Genomic DNA, 15,498 nt, shown 5'->3' with positions numbered 1-15,498 from the left:
AGGGGGCCACCGCTTCCTCCTGCCCTGAGCAGGAGATGTGCCCCCAGAGCTACACTTCGGGAAAGAAGCCTCAGGCGGGCTGGGGACACCTGAGACCCACCCAGACACATCGGCCTCGGCAGCTCGGGAGCCCGCAAGTGCGGGGCTGAGGCAGGGATGGCCACGGGGGCAGCTGTGTGCACTTGACTTTCCTTAACCCAAGGAGGAGGTGCTGCTGTAACCATCGGGAAGATGGTTTCCTGCAGCGGGTGGTGTCAGCCCCGCAGGCCGACCCCGCAGTGGGGGGCAGCGTGAGGAAGCGTACCAGGACGCCACTGGCGTGGTTTCTTCTGCTCAGACCACCTCCCATGTGCTCCCGGGCAGGCCAGCCCCTGACCGGCTGGGAGGGCTGGACTCCAGGGTCCTGCTGCGGGACGGCTGGCGGGGGGGTGGGGGGGTGGGGGGTGCGGTGCTGGGCTGTCGGGCAGGCAGAGACCCGCAGCGTCTGGGTAGAGGATGGGTCTGGGGAGGAGTCCTGTCCCGAGTCCACGGAGAGGAACCGGCCGGCCCTGGAACACGGGCTTTCCCATCTGTGATCAACTTAGTGCTCAGAAACACTCTGCACGTTCAGAGTTCTCTGCAGACGCGATTCCCCAGGTGACTCTTGCCTCTGGAGGGAGGAGAGGAGCCCAGGGCGGGGGTCGGTGTCCTGCCTGCTTTCCCCCAGCCCTCGGGCCTCAGTTTCCTGGTGGTGGATTGCAGGCCTGGCCGGGCAGCTTCGGATCCCCAAGTTTTAGAAACTTTCTAGACGGCAGCGATTCACATCCTTGCAGTGACCCCGGACGCCTGTGCTCCATCACTTCCTGGGTGATAGTGCGGTGAGGTGCCAGGGCCTCAGGACGAAGCTGCCCGCAGAGGCCACCACCATCCCAGGGGGAGCCCCGTGCGAGTGGCCGTGTCGGCTGGGAGCGCTGGCCTGAGCCCCTTCGTGTGGGTGGGCGGGGTCTCCCAATTCCAGCCGTGACCAACGTGCCTGCCATGGCAGTGCTGGCCTTTCTCACAGCCACCTGTGCCGTGGGCCAGGCCGTGTGTCCATGGAGGGGTGCCCCTAACTGGCCTGCTGCCCTGGACACAGGACAGATAGCGGCAGGGCGGTTGGATTCCTGGGAAGCTTTCCCCAGGGGCTGCCATGGGCTTCCCCCAGGACCGAAACCAGGACCACAGAGCCCAGAAGGTTACCCGCCAGGCTGTGGCCATGTCCATGCAAAGGGACACATTGCCAAGGGCCCACTGTGACAGCAGGAGGCCCCACCTCTGGTCTCTCAGAGAAACCAAACCCCGCAGATGCTGCTAACCTCTGGCCCTCCCCTGGCCTGGCCCTGCCCTGCGGTTTCTGCACTCCAGGGCGGGGAGGACAGGGAAGGCCGCTCACGGAGGCTCCAGAGAGGCCAGAGGAACCACAGCGGCCGGGGGAGCAAGGAGAGAGCCGGCGGGCCACCCGCAGCCTCTAGTCCAGGGCCCCCGGGGATCTTCCCCGCTCGGGGCCGGGAGACAGGGGCCGCTGGGAGGGAGTCACAGAGATGGAATATTCTGAGCCTTCCCTGAGCCGTTCTGAGAATAAACATGCATCACTGTTTACTATTTCTTCTCAGAGAAGCGAAATGAATTGCCCTTAGTTTCCATTTTGAAATCTTGTGACGTCACACTTCGAGTCACTTTGGTCGACAGAGGCTTCTTCCCTTGAACAGCAACCCTCAGCTCGGCGCCCGCCACCAGCGCAGACCTGGTCCTCGGTTTGTGTGCCTGACCACGTGTGGGTGCGTGCGTGTGCGTGCGTGGGTGCATGCGTAGCTGGGTGTGTGCGTGTGCATGCGTCGTGGGTGCTTAGTGCGTGTGTGTGCGTAGGTGCGGGCGTGGGTGCATGTGCGTGCGTGCATGTGTGCGTGGGTGTGCAAGCGTGCACTGTGTGCCCTGCCTCCCATACCTGCGTGGTGCTCTCGGGGCACTGCGGCGCCGTGTCCGGGACTCTGTCTGCTTTATCGGTGCTGCTGGTTGGTGCCTTGGCGCTTGCGGGTCAGCACTCCCCAGACAGCGTCTGCCCCCCAGCTCCTTTAAAACACTCCTTTTGCTGCAAACCAGTGGCCGGTGTGGTCTGGCCCTGGGAGACACTTTGGAAAGGGTCATCTGCCCACTTCCTGCAGGGACGAGGCAGTTGTGTTAGGAAAGGTGAGTCGGGGCCAAAGCTGGGGTCGAGGGGAGTGCAGGCCCACGGGGGAGGGAGGCCTGGTGCCTCCGCGGCCGCCCAGCCCTGGGTCCGAGTTCTGCCTGCAAGCACAGGAATGTAACAAAGTGTGAGGCGGCGGGGGGGACCGGGTGACAGGAGAAGGCCCCGCCGGCTACTTGCCCCCCTGCACCTTCTGGTCGTAGGTGCCCAAGTGCTTGTAGCCCGGCACGTAGCCCGACTCGTCCACCAGGTCCACGCGGCCCGCCCTGCCCTTGCCCCTTCCGGACGGGTCCAAGCGCTCCTTGTGGGAGCCCGTGAACTTGGTCTTGTCCGTGAGCCGCGACACGGTGAGCAAGGAGATGGCTTTCGTCACCCCCGAGATGATAGGGGCCTTGCCCTCAGTGAGCCTGTGCACCTCTCGGGCGGCCTCCTCACCGCTCTTGTCTTTGAATCTCTTCTTGGCCAGCTCCTCCAGAGCTTCCTTGAACTGGTCACATGTGATGGTCCTGCAGGACTTGCCCTTGATCTTGCTGAAGACGATGTCTGTGTCGGTGACGGTCATGTTCTTGCCATTGATCACCTGGCAGTCCCTGCACAGCTTGGACCAGTTCTTGCCATGCATCTCCTTACAGGTGGCCCTGGTGTACCAGTGCACCGTAAACCTCTGGAAGGCCTCCTCCAGGGCGCTGGGCTCTGGGCCCGCAGTGGCTGCCCCTTCGCTGGCGCCCTCCGACTCTAGTGACAGCCTCTTTGCTGCCTTGTCCTTCGTGGGGTCCCCTGGGGACTTGGGGGGCGTCTTGTTGGCGGGCTTGGGGGCCTTGGGCCTGCTGTCAGCCATGCTCAGAGATGCGGCGACTGCAGCAGGTGCCTCCGCGACTCGCAGGTGAGCGACCCAGTCTATTTTTAGTTTTTTGAGGCACCTTCATACTGTTTTCCGTAGTGGCTGCACCAATTTACATTCCTACCAACAAGTAGGAGGGTTCCCTTTTTTCCACACCCTCTCCAGCATTTGTTATTTGTAAATTTTTTCATGATGGCCCTTCTGACTGGTGTGAGGTGGTACCTCACTGTAGTTTTGATTTGCATTTCTCTAATAATTAGTGATGTTGAGCATCTTTTCATGTGCCTATTGGTCATATGTCTGTCTTCTTTGGAGAAATGTCTATTTAGGTCTTCTGCCCATTTTTCAATTGGGTTGTTTTTTTATTGTTGAGTTTTATGAACTGTTGGTATATTTTGGAAATTAAGCCCTTGTCAGTCATATCATTTGCAGATATTTTCTCCCAGTCTGTAGGTTGTCTTTTCAATTTGTTTATGGTTTCCTTTGCTGTACAAAAGTTTGTAACTTTGATTAGGTCCCATTTGTTTATTTTTGCTTTTATTTCTATTGCATTAGGAGGCTGACCTAAGAAAACATTGATATGATCTATGTCAGAGAATGTTTTGCCTCTGTTCTCTTTTAGGAGTTTTATGGTGTCATGTCTTATGTCTAAGTCTTTAAGACATTTGAAGTTTATTTTTTGTGTGTGGTGTGAGGGTGTGTTCTAACTTCATTGATTTACATGCACCTGTCCAACTTTCCCAGCACCACTTGCTGAAGAGACTGTTTTCCATTGTTTATTCTTGCTTCTTTTGTCAAAGATTTGACCATAGATATATGGGTTTATTTCTGGGCTCTCTATTCTGTTCCATGGATCCATGTTTGTTTTTGTGCCAATACCACACTGTTTTGATTACTGTAGCTTTGTAGTGTACAATACAGTATTTTTAACTATAGTTACCATGCTGTACATTGCATCACCAGAGCTTATCTGTCTTATAACTGGAAGTTTGTACCTTTTGACCAGCCTCACCCATTTCACACACACACCCCCATCCTACCTCTGACAACTACAAATCTTTTCTCTGTGTCTGTGTGTTCCATTTTTGGTGGTTGTTGTGTGTTGTTTTTCTTTTATGCCAATACCATACTGTTTTGATTGTTATAGGTTTGTAGTATAGTTTGAAATGAGGAAGTGTGATGTTGCCAGCCTTGTTCTTCTTTTTCAAGATTGTTTTGGCTATTCAGGGTCTTTCATGTTACAAATTTTAGGATTGTTTGTTCTGTTTCTGTGAAAAATGCCACTGAAATGTTGATAAGAATTGCGTTGAATGTGTAGATTGCTTTTGGTAGTATGGACATTTTAATGATAATATTAATTCTTCCAATCCATGAGGACACAATATCTTTCCATTTGTTTGTGTTTTCAGTTTCTTTCATCAGTGTCTTATAGTTTTCAGGGTACCAGTCTCTCCCTCCTTGGTTAAATATATTCCTAGATATTTTATTCATTTGTATGCAATTGTTAATAGGATTTTTTTCTTAATTTCTCTTTCTGATGTTTATTCCATTCATTATTAGTGTATAGAAATGCAACAGATTTTTTTGTATTGCTTTTGTATCCTACAACTTTACCGAATTTTTTTATTAGTTCTAACAGTTTCTTGGTGGAATCTTTAGGATTTTCTTTATATAATGTCATGTCATGTTCAAACAGTGACAGTTTTACTTCTTTCCAATTTGGATGCCTGTATTTCTTTTTCTTGCCTGGTTGCTCTGGATAGGACTTGCAAAATTATATTGAATGAAAGTAGTGGGTAGGCATCCTTGTCTTGTTCCTGATCTTAGAGGGAAAGCTTTCAGGTTTTCACCATTGAGTATGATGTTAGCTGTAGGCTTCTCATATACGGCCTTCATTATGTTGAGGTATACTCCCTCTGTACTCACTTTGTTGAGAGGTTTTTGTCATAAACAGATGTTGAATTTTGTCAAATGCTTTTTTGGCATTTATTACATGATCATATGATTTTTATCCTTCATTTTTTTGATGTGGTGTATTACATTTACTTGCTGATATTGAAAAATCCTTGTATCTCTGGAATAAATGCCACTTGATCATGGTATATGATCCTTTTAATGTATTGTTGAATTCAGTTTCCTACCATTTTGTTGAGGGTTTTTGCATCTATGTTCAACTGGGACATTGGTCTGTAATTTTCTTATAGTGTGCTTGTTTGGTTTTAGTATTAGGCTAGTGCTAGACTCATAAAATGTGTTTGGACGTGTACCTTCCTCTTCTGTTCTTTTATTTATTTTTTTAAATCTTGACCTAAATTTTGATTTGGGGCCATAATTGAGTTAAAACATGTTTATTTTAAGAAATTAATTTTTAAATGATACATTTAATATGACCATAAGAGATAAGCTTTTTCAGGGGCCTAAAATACAGGAAATAAATCACGATCTTAGTGTGGTTCCTTGTTGAGATCTGACAACTTCCTAAACTAATGTTGTTTTGGTACTTTGATATCTAATACAGAGAGCAAGGTTAGGAATTTTATAATCAATAAAATAATCACAGTGAAAAATAGTATACTGCATGTAAATATACCTGTAATATGTTTGGTGTAATTAAAATATTAGCAATTAATGACTGTAGAAAAATTCAATTGTAGGATGCCTTCTGATTTCAGAGATTGCATAATAAGATAAATTGTGTGAAGGGATAGAGTAATGAATATCTGACAGTTTTTCTGGTTATTTACCACTTTCTGAATGTCCTTGTCTTACTTCAGGAATTTCCATCTCTATGAGTTCTAAATTCCCAGGATAGGATCTAGAATATTCATTTCCTCAGTTTCCTTTGCAGCTCAGGCACATGTATTTAACATAGGTGCAGCACACTACCTGTACTGTATTCAGAAGTGAGCTTGAGAAAAGAGGCTTGGCACAGAACTCATTTTGCTGGCAAGAGTTAGCATCAGTGGTTGCAAAGTCAAGTTACTGATCCAGAAGTGTCATTGGTGTGGTAGCAGGAACAGATGTAGTAAAGTTGAGTTTCTGGCAACATCCGAAGTATAGCATGTTGTGCTCCATGAGGGTAGAAATAGTGATAGTTATTTCTAGTGCTCCATAGGAAGCAGCAGTTTTCGTCATCAGGCCAGTTCTATGGTATGTCTTTGGACATTGTTCCTGGAAGCTTAGCCTCAAGCCTGCCTGATTCTTAAGCCTTCACAATAATTCCTTGAGTTAGACCAATAAACTGTTAATGAATACCTTTTCTGCCTCATTAGCCAGAGTCAGCTTCTGTTACTTATAACTAAGAACAACAGAAGTTGTTGTCAGAAGTGAGATACTGAAAATTACACAACCTAAAATGTGAAATTAGTTGAATGGAAGACAGGGGTAGAGGGGAGTGTTGTTAACATGGACCTGACCATTACAGGCCTTAAGCTGGTGGCTCTTGTTATGTAGTAGTGAACGTAAGGTTAGTGCCACTTACTGTTTTTTGGGAGTACAGCTACAGCAATAAGGGATATAATTCGAATGTCAGGGTGTGCTCATTATTTCTTCCTGCTTTCAGCAAAATATTGAAAAAGAGGATTAATGCAGGTTAAGCTAGTCAGTCTTCAAAGCAAAGATGGAAAGAAGTACTACTTTGTGAAGGGACACTTCTTGCTACAACCTGGAATCTGATTGAGGGTCCTATAATTTAGAGTCTTGCAGGCCTAAAAATGCCAGCTGCTCCTATCCACTAAAACTAAAGCCAATACAAGCAAGGGGTCTCTTAGCTCTAATATAAGATCAGTGCCCCAAGCTTTCCCATTTGCCAGACAAAGATCAGCTATATGATGCATTTACTCACTGGAGCCTATAGTTTTTTATTGTGTTAAGAAGTGTCCATTAAGCTAAGAGTTAAGGAGATGGGACAGCATAGAGACCATAACCAGAGAATGAAAATCTTCATGCTTAGTAACTGTGTCAAGATGTTTGCCTGTGGCTACTTGCACATGGAAATGACTGGAAAAAAATAGATTTGAAGTTATAAAATTTTTGAATAAATTGTATTGCCAAGAAACCCCAAGTTTGGCTAGCTCTCTTCCACTCTTAAGGCCATCCCTGGGTCCCTTAACTCATATCAAGAGGAATTGGATTATGAAAGCTTCAGAGCCTCAAAGAAGGGCATTTTTTGTAATATCCCCACATCTGGATCCCCCAGAGGACAGACCAGAAGCCTTGAAGGACAGTGGACAATAGAGGGTCTTTGGGTCTCCCAGAAAACAAGATTAGGTATTGCCAGTTTGGCTGACTAGAGTTTATTGCTCTGCCAAAAGCAAGGAGCATTTGTTCCTCTGTCCAGAAGGATTTAGAATTTAGGATTTGCTGCGGAGCAGTAACTGCCATGTGTTTTCCATTCCAGGTTTTTATTGCTGTATCCTGTTTATTCTTTACTATGCTCCAGTAGGTATCTACCATGTGAGCCACAGCTGGACCTAATGGAAAGGCTAGCACATCAGCTAGAGATCCTTGATTTGAACATGGATGAGATCTTAGGGGTCAAGTAGTAAACAGATGTAGTATTCTATATATCGGAAGAAGGGTGCATATTCATGTTGTGTAGCTAAAAGGGTGGATGGGTTGTTACCTCTCCAATATCCTTTCTTTCTCACTAACTGAAAAATTGTGTTCAGAGTACAGTGTGACAGGGGAGACAAAAAAGTGATATCTCAGACCATGTGACACCTTTCTGGTCAGTGTAAGCAGCTGTCTACTGAATGTTGCTTCCAGTAAAGCTATTGTTTTCCTGTTAAAAAGCATAGGCCGAGCTAGCACTCTCCTTTTCGCCCTTTTCCCCTCTTCCTGCCTGGAATGCAGATGTGATGTGACAGCAGTAGTGAAGACAGAAACCATACATGAAGAGTAGCAGAACAGGAAAAAAAGAAGAGCCTGGGTCCTTGGTGGTACTAAGGACCTGCAGTAGCCTAGGGTTGCCTTAATCTATATTTCTTGATATGTGAGAAAATTAAATCTCTTACTTAAACCACTATTTGTTGGACTTTTGGTTTATCTCTCTTTTCAACTAGCTTGTGAACTGTTTGAAGCTGAGGAGACTTTTTTTTTAATTGAGGTATAGTTGACATATAACACTATACTAGTTTCAAGTATACAACATAATGATTCTATATTTATTTATATATATATACATTTTGATCCTTTTAATTTGTTGTTGGATTCTGTTTGCTAGTATTTTGTTGAGGATTTTTGCGTCTATATTCATCAGTGGTATTGGTCGGTGATTTTCTTTTTTTTTGTAGTATTTTTGTCTGGTTTTGGTGTCAGGGTGATGATGGCCTCATAGAATGAGTTTGGGAGTGTTCCTTCCTCTGCAATTTTTTGGAAGAGTTTGAGAAGGATGGGTGTTAGCTCTTCTCTAAATGTTTGATAGAATTCGCCTGTGAAGCCATCTGGTCCTGGACTTTTGTTTGTTGGAAGATTTTTAATCACAGTTTCCATTTCATTACTTGTGATTGGTCTGTTCATATTTTCTATTTCTTCCTGGTTCAGTCTTGGCAGGTTATACCTTTCTAAGAATTTGTCCATTTCTTCCAGGTTGTCCATTTTATTGGCATAGAGTTGCTTGTAGTAGTCTCTTAGGATGCTTTGTATTTCTGTGGTGTCTGTTGTAACTTCTTCTTTTTCATTTCTGATTTTATTGATTTGAGTCCTATCCCTCTTTTTCTTGATGAGTGTGGCTAATGGTTTATCAATTTTGCTTATCTTCTCAGAACCAGTTTTTAGTTTTATTGATCTTTGCTATTGTTTTCTTTGTTTCTATTTCATTTATTTCTGCTCTGATCTTTATGATTTCTTTCCTTCTACTAACTGTGGGTTTTGTTTGTTTTCTTTCTCTAGTTCCTTTAGGTGTAAGGTTAGATGGTTTACTTGAGATTTTTCTTGTTTCTTGAGGTAGGCTTTATACTGCTATAAACTTCCCTCTTAGAACTGCTTTTGCTGCATCCCATAGGTTTTGAATTGTCGTGTTTTCATTGTCATTTGTCTCTAGGTATTTATTGATTTCCTGTGATTTTTTCAATGATCTCTTGGTTATTTAGTAACATATTGTTTAGCCTCTATGTGTTTGTGTTTTTAACGTTTTTTTCCCTGTAATTGATTTCTGATCTCATAGTGTTGTGGTCAGAAAAGATGCTCGGTATGATTTCAGTTTTCCTAAATTTACTGAGGCTTGATTTGTGACCCAAGATGTGATCTATCCTGGAGAATGTTCCATGTGCACTTGAGAAGAAAGTGTAATCTGCTGTTTTTGGATGGAATGTCCTATAAATATCAATTAAATCTATCTGGTCTATTGTGTCATTTAAAGCTTGTGTTTCCTTACTAATTTTCTGTTTGGAGGATCTGTCTATTGGTGTAAGTGAGGTGTTAAAGTCCCCCACTATTACTGTGTTACTGTTGATTTCCACTTTTATAGCTGTTAGCAGTTGCCTTATGTATTGAGGTGCTCCTGTGTTGGGTGCATATATATTTATAATTGTTATATCTTCTTGGCTTGATCCCTTGATCACCACGTAGTGTCCTTCTTTGTCTCTTGTAACATTCTTTATTTTAAAGTCTATTTTATCTGGTATGAGTATTGCTACTCCAGCTTTCTTTTGATTTCCATTTGCATGGAATATCTTTTTCCATCCACTCACTTTCAGTGTGTATGTGTCCCTAGGTGTGAAGTGGGTCTCTTGTAGACAGCATATATATGGGTCTTGTTTTTGTATCCATTCAGCAAGACTGTGTCTTTTGGTTGGAGCATTTAATCCATTCACATTTAAGGTAATTATCGATATGTATGTTCCTATTACCATTTTCTTAATTGTTATGGGTTTGTTTTTGTAGGTCCTTTTCTTCTCTTGTGTTTCCCACTTAGAGTAGTTCCTTTAGCATTTGTTGTAGAGCTGGTTTGGTGGTGCTGAATTCTCTTAGCTTTTGCTTGTCTGTAAAGCTTTTGATTTCTCCATCGACTCTGAATGAGATCCTTGCCAGGTAGAGTAATCTTGGTTGTAGTTTCTTCCCTTTCATCACTTTAAATATATCGTGCCATTCCCTTCTGGCTTGTAGAGTTTCTGCTGAGAAATCAGCTGTTAACCTTATGGGAGTTCCCTTGTATGTTATTTGTCATTTTTCCCTTGTTGCTTTCAGTACTTTGTCTTTAATTTTTGTCAGTTTGATTACTATATGTCTTGGCATGTTTCTCCTTGGGTTTATCCTGCCTGGGACTGTCTGTGCTTCCTGGACTTGGGTAGCTATTTCTTTTCCCATGTTAGGGAAGTTTTCGACTACAATCTATTCAAATATTTTCTCAGGTCCTTTCTCTCTCTCTTCCCCTTCTGGGACCCCTATAATGCGAATGTTGTTGCGTTTAACGTTGTCCCAGAGGTCTCTTAGGCTGTCTTCATTTCTTTTCATTCTTTTTTCTTTATTCTGTTCTGCAGCAGTGAATTCCACCATTCTGTCTTCCAGGTCACTTATCTGTTCTTTTGCCTCAGTTATCCTGCTGTTGATTTCTTCCAGTGTATTTTTCATTTCAGGTATTGTATTGTTCCTCTCTGTTTGTTTGTTCATTCTTCTAGGTGTTTGTTAAATATTTCTTGCATCTTCTCGATCTTTGCCTCCATTCTTTTTCCAAGGTCCTGGATCATCTTCACTATCATTATTCTGAATTCCTTTTCTGGAAGGTTTCCTATCTCCACTTCATTTAGTTGTTTTTCTGGGATTTTATCTTGTTCCTTCATCTGGTACATAGCCCTCTGCCTTTTCATCTTGTGTATCTTTTTGTGAATGTGGTTTTTGTTCCACCGGCTGCAGGATTGTAGTTACTCTTGCTTCTGCTGTCTGTCCTCTCTATTTATATATATTTTGAAATGATCACCATAGTAAGTCTAGCTAATCTGTCCCCATACATAGTTAAAAAAATTTTTTTTCTTGTAATGAGGACTTTTAAGATTCTATTAGCAACTTTCAAGTATGCAGTACAGTATTATTAACTAAAGTCACCGTGCTGTACTTAAGAGACTATTATATATTTATCTCTGTAACTTCATTTCTTGATGTAATGTCTAGCAAAAACTAAGCACATGTACGTTTGATAAGTGAAACAATTTACTGCCATTGTTAATAAGTTAAAACCTAAACTATAATTTGCTCTCTGGTGAAACCTCCAAAGATTTGGTAACAGCAAGTGAGATATAAAAAATTGTTAGATAATACTTATTTAACTGGTTTTCATTTCAGTAAGCCAGATTTACCATGTGGCTCATAAGAGCATTATCTTTAGTCAGATCACTTATTTTTTTGTTAGAAGTTCAGTTTTCCTTTTGAATTCGTTTTAGTAATATCTCTAAAACATTTTTTAATGATTCAAATTTACAGAAAAGGTGCAAGAAAAGTTGAAGAATATGCGAATTTCCTTTATCCAGATTCTACAAATGCTAACATTTTACCACATTTGCTTTATCATTTCTCCCTCATTTTTTTCTTGAACTTTCTGAAGGTAAATGCAGGCATAATGTACTTTTTCCCCCAAATGAGCATTTTTCAGATCATAACAGCCCACTTGGGTTTAGATCTGGAGAAATACTTCAGTGTGTATTTCTTAAAAATACTATATTGTGTATTTCCTAAATTTGCAAAGACCTTCTCTTATATAACAACAGTATAATTATCAAAATCAGTATATTAACATTGATTCAATTCTGTTATTCAAATTTTTCCGTTTGTCCTAAGAGTGCCCTTTATAGCAGAAGAAAAAAAAAATGGATTGGATCTCTGGTCTAGGGTCCAGTTGAGGGTCACACAGATCGCATTTAATCATCATGTTTTTGTGTGTGTGTGTGTGTGTGTGTGTGTGTGTGTGTGTGTGTGTGTGTGTTTCCAGCATCGTGATTTAATTAAGGGAGCATATTCATTGTAGAGAATATATTGATGATTGTAAATGTGACTCCTCATTATATCCTTAAAAGTTTTGAAACACCAAAGCACAAAGATGTCAATTATATATCCAAACTACAGGTACAAAACAAGTACATGTATTTTCCACACTCCAAAATTGAGTACACACTGTACTGTCATAGGGAAGGGGTTTACCAATGATGACCTGACAATAAAGTACTCAAGGTTGATATACCCAAATAAAATATAAAATAGGAGTTTATAAAAACAAGTTTGACAATAGCAGAGAGGACCCTTTTCATTTCTGAGCAAAAATGCATTTCATTATACATACTCTCTCCTAAAATGAATAAACCAGTCACTTGAGAATGTTCTATTTATTTCTTCTATTATACAACAACATTCTCCATGTCTTTTGAAAAAAAATATTGTGCGGGAACTGTGGGATAAGCAAGCATGTGGATGGAACAGCACAATTGCAGTGGTTCTTACAACTCACATCTAGATAAGGAGAAAGTGTTATTCATTAGTATGCCCCAGTCTTAGCCAATATTCAGTTTGGAAAGACACTGGGTTAAGATCAGAATGATCTGAAATTCCAGGTTCTAGAATTGATGATTATATATGCCATTGTATTAGTCAGGCTTCTTTTTTTCCTTTTTATTGAAGTATAGTTCATCTACAATGTTGTGTTAGTTTCTACTGTACAGCAAAGTGAATTGGCCACACATACATATATATCTGCTCTTCTTTACATTCCCCTCCCATACATGTCATTATAGAGTATTGAGAAGAGCTCCCAGAGCTACACAGCAGGTCCCTATGAGCCACCTACCGTTACATGTAGTAGTATGTATATGTTTTTAGTCTTCCTTAATCTGGAGCAGTTCCTTAGTCTTTCTTTGTCTTTCATGACCTTGTTCTTTTTGAAGAATATAGGCAAGTTATTTCATAGAATTTGGTGTGAGCATTTTTTGATCATGACAGTTCACCTGGATTCAGCTCTTCTAAAAACTTTCTGTCTTAAGAGCTTTACCTCAGTTGACTCCAGCAGGATGTCTTTCCTAGGACTCAGCATTTGTTGTTGTTGTTCTTTCAGTGGGGCCCTATTGTCATTTTGAACAGATAGTCTGCACTACACAGACTATCCCACACATCCCTGGCTCCTCCTCTCTAAATTCCAGTAGCATTCTTAAGTTGGTGTGACCACCCAGAACACCTCCAGTTGAGAACCACTGTTCTGTAAAATTTGAAATCGCATACAGGATCTTAGTTGCCCAACCAGGGATCGAACCCAGGCGCCCTGCAGTGGAAGCATGGATTCCTAACCACTGGACCGCCAGGGAAGTCACTGAAATCTTTAAATTAGGAAAGTGGTCTTGCTTTTTATATAGTTGGTAGCATGAACTAATTTTCCAGTTGATGGTTTTAATTAATTAATTAATTTATTTATTTATTTATTTTTGGCTGTGTTGGGTCTTTGTTGCTGCACTCAGGCTTTCTCTAGTTGCGGAGAAGGGGGGCTGCTCTTCGTTGCAGTGCACAGGCTTCTCACTGCGGTGGCTTTTCTTGTTGCAGAGCACGGGCTCTAGGTGGGTGGGCTCAGTAGTTGTGGCTCGTGGGCTCTAGAGCGAGCGCAGGCTCAGTAGTTGCGGTGCACGGACTTAATTGCTCCACGGCATGTGAGATCTTCCTGGACCAGGGCTCAAAACTGTGTCCCCTGCATTGGCAGGCAGATTCTTAACCACTGCGCCACCAGGGAAGTCCCCAGTTGATGGATTTAATTTAATTTAATTATCATTAATCTGTAATCTGCTACTGACAGTGTGCTTTAGCTGAATTCTAGTCAGTTTTTTTTTTTTTTTTTTTAATTATTTATTTATTTATTTATTTTTGGCTGTGTTGGGTCTTCGTTTCTGTGCGAGGGCTTTCTCCAGTTGCGGCAAGTGGGGGGCATTCTTCATCGCGGTGCGCGGGCCTCTCACTATCACGGCCTCTCTTGTTGCGGAGCACAGGCTCCAGACGCGCAGGCTCAGTAGTTGTGGCTCACGGGCCCAGTTGCTCCGCGGCATGTGGGATCTTCCCAGACCAGGGCTCGAACCCGTGTCCCCTGCATTGGCAGGCAGACTCTCAACCACTGCGCCACCAGGGAAGCCCCTCTAGTCAGTTATTTAGTTATATTTAATAAATCAATGGTAAATGGTTAAGTTGGTCATGTATGTTTTTGTATAATTTGAAATGAGAGTCCTATTAACTATTCCATTTAAAATCAGGAACGCCACCTTAGAAGTTAACCGAAATAAAATATCACTGGGAAGATTTATTTTAAAGCTAGATAATTTACTGTTACAAGTTTTAGGGGGAAATGAGTGTATTTGCATTTAATTTTAATTTTAATGATGTTAAATATTCTTCTTGTTTTTCTTTCAGAATTGGTCCCTAGGAAAGACCTTCTTATAGAAAATGTGCCATATTGTGATGCACCAACTCAGAAGCAATGAATTTTTCTAGAATAAAATTAAGTCTGTATCATTTTTAATTTTAAAATATATAATTCTGGCTAAACTCCTGGAAATGCGAGTATTTTTCTTGGAAATGGCATATTGAAATTGAGTGCATTAAAGTATAGTTTCATAATTAAGTTTCAGGTTGAAAGAACATTGCTGAAAACTGCAGAACATAGTTAAGTATTTCTAAAGAACATTAGGTAAGAAGACATTTCATTTTCACTGAAAATCAAACTGTATAAAGTGAAATAAATGCTTAGGGAGGTATATCATATTCACTTCTGTTTGACCTTAATGAGTATTTTGGTTTTATCATAGCTATTTGAGAATGAAGTGTTTTGACAGGTTGGTGGGTTTTCTTCCCATGTGAAGTGAAACTATTAGATTAAAATTATTAGATTAAGTTAACGTTTAGTCCCGAAAAGATTAAATTGGTCTAAAAATCACAGTGTGTGCCAGCTTTCCACAGAAGGCAGCCTTTGTTCCTAAAGCACTGAAATTATTCCTGTAGCTAACAAATAATTATACAGTTTCCTTTTAGAGATAGAGTATATCTCTGTTCCTAAAAGAAAATTTTTAATCAGTTTTCTGAAGATAGATGAATAAAATGTCAAAATCACGTAAGATAACTGTGGAATAAAGAAATTCTAATTTTTTAAGGAAATAGTGGCCCTTGATCAAACTATATAATATAGGCTTAGTAGAATTAGCTGTACTTAGACCACAGGAAGACCTTATTGTGAAAATGTAATATATGGCTGCATCCTCTTCATTTTAATCAGTAAGATCTAAATGGCTTTTTTTTTTTTTTCCTCCAACATTTTTCATCCCTGACAAGATTGACAGTATCACAGAACAGCTTGGCATTCTACCATCTAATGGTAGGAACTATAAAACTGTGTTTAATATTCTTCTTGTTTCTCTTTTATCTGTGCATCTTTACCATTCTATTTTCTCCATGAGCAGTGTGTTCTCTTCCATTTACTGGTCAGTTCTCCCATTTGATGATG

The 15,498-nt window shown here is 41.9% G+C and overlaps 1 protein-coding gene and 1 pseudogene across 8 annotated transcripts in view; one reads left to right on the top strand and one right to left on the bottom strand.

Moving 5' to 3' along the window:
• The window catches only part of LYRM7 (LYR motif containing 7), a 174,064-nt gene that overhangs the window by 32,598 nt on the left and 125,968 nt on the right, over positions 1–15,498 (top strand). For 2 of the 7 annotated variants that reach the window (XM_082457947.1, XM_082457946.1), the window contains exon 5: positions 14,412–14,546. The exons of 2 other annotated variants lie outside the window; for them this stretch is intronic. In XM_082457947.1, coding sequence (XP_082314073.1) covers positions 14,412–14,482 — 71 coding nt within the window. In that variant the 3' untranslated portion in view covers positions 14,483–14,546. Of the gene's footprint in view, positions 1–7,443; positions 8,247–13,165; positions 13,832–14,411; positions 14,547–15,498 lie in introns of those variants that run through there. 3 more of the 7 variants (XM_082457945.1, XM_082457944.1, XM_082457948.1) reach the window with 2 other exon arrangements.
• Positions 2,281–4,984, bottom strand: LOC309658852 (tubulin polymerization-promoting protein pseudogene; annotated as a pseudogene). Its single transcript has one exon. The product of its transcript is annotated as a tubulin polymerization-promoting protein pseudogene (transcript).

The sequence above is a fragment of the Balaenoptera physalus genome (genome assembly GCF_965194825.1).
Source record: "Balaenoptera physalus genome assembly, chromosome: 3".
Taxonomy (NCBI): Eukaryota; Metazoa; Chordata; class Mammalia; order Artiodactyla; family Balaenopteridae; genus Balaenoptera; species Balaenoptera physalus.
The sequence above is the reverse complement of the archived record's forward strand: the minus strand, read 5'-3'. Positions and strand labels throughout refer to the sequence as shown.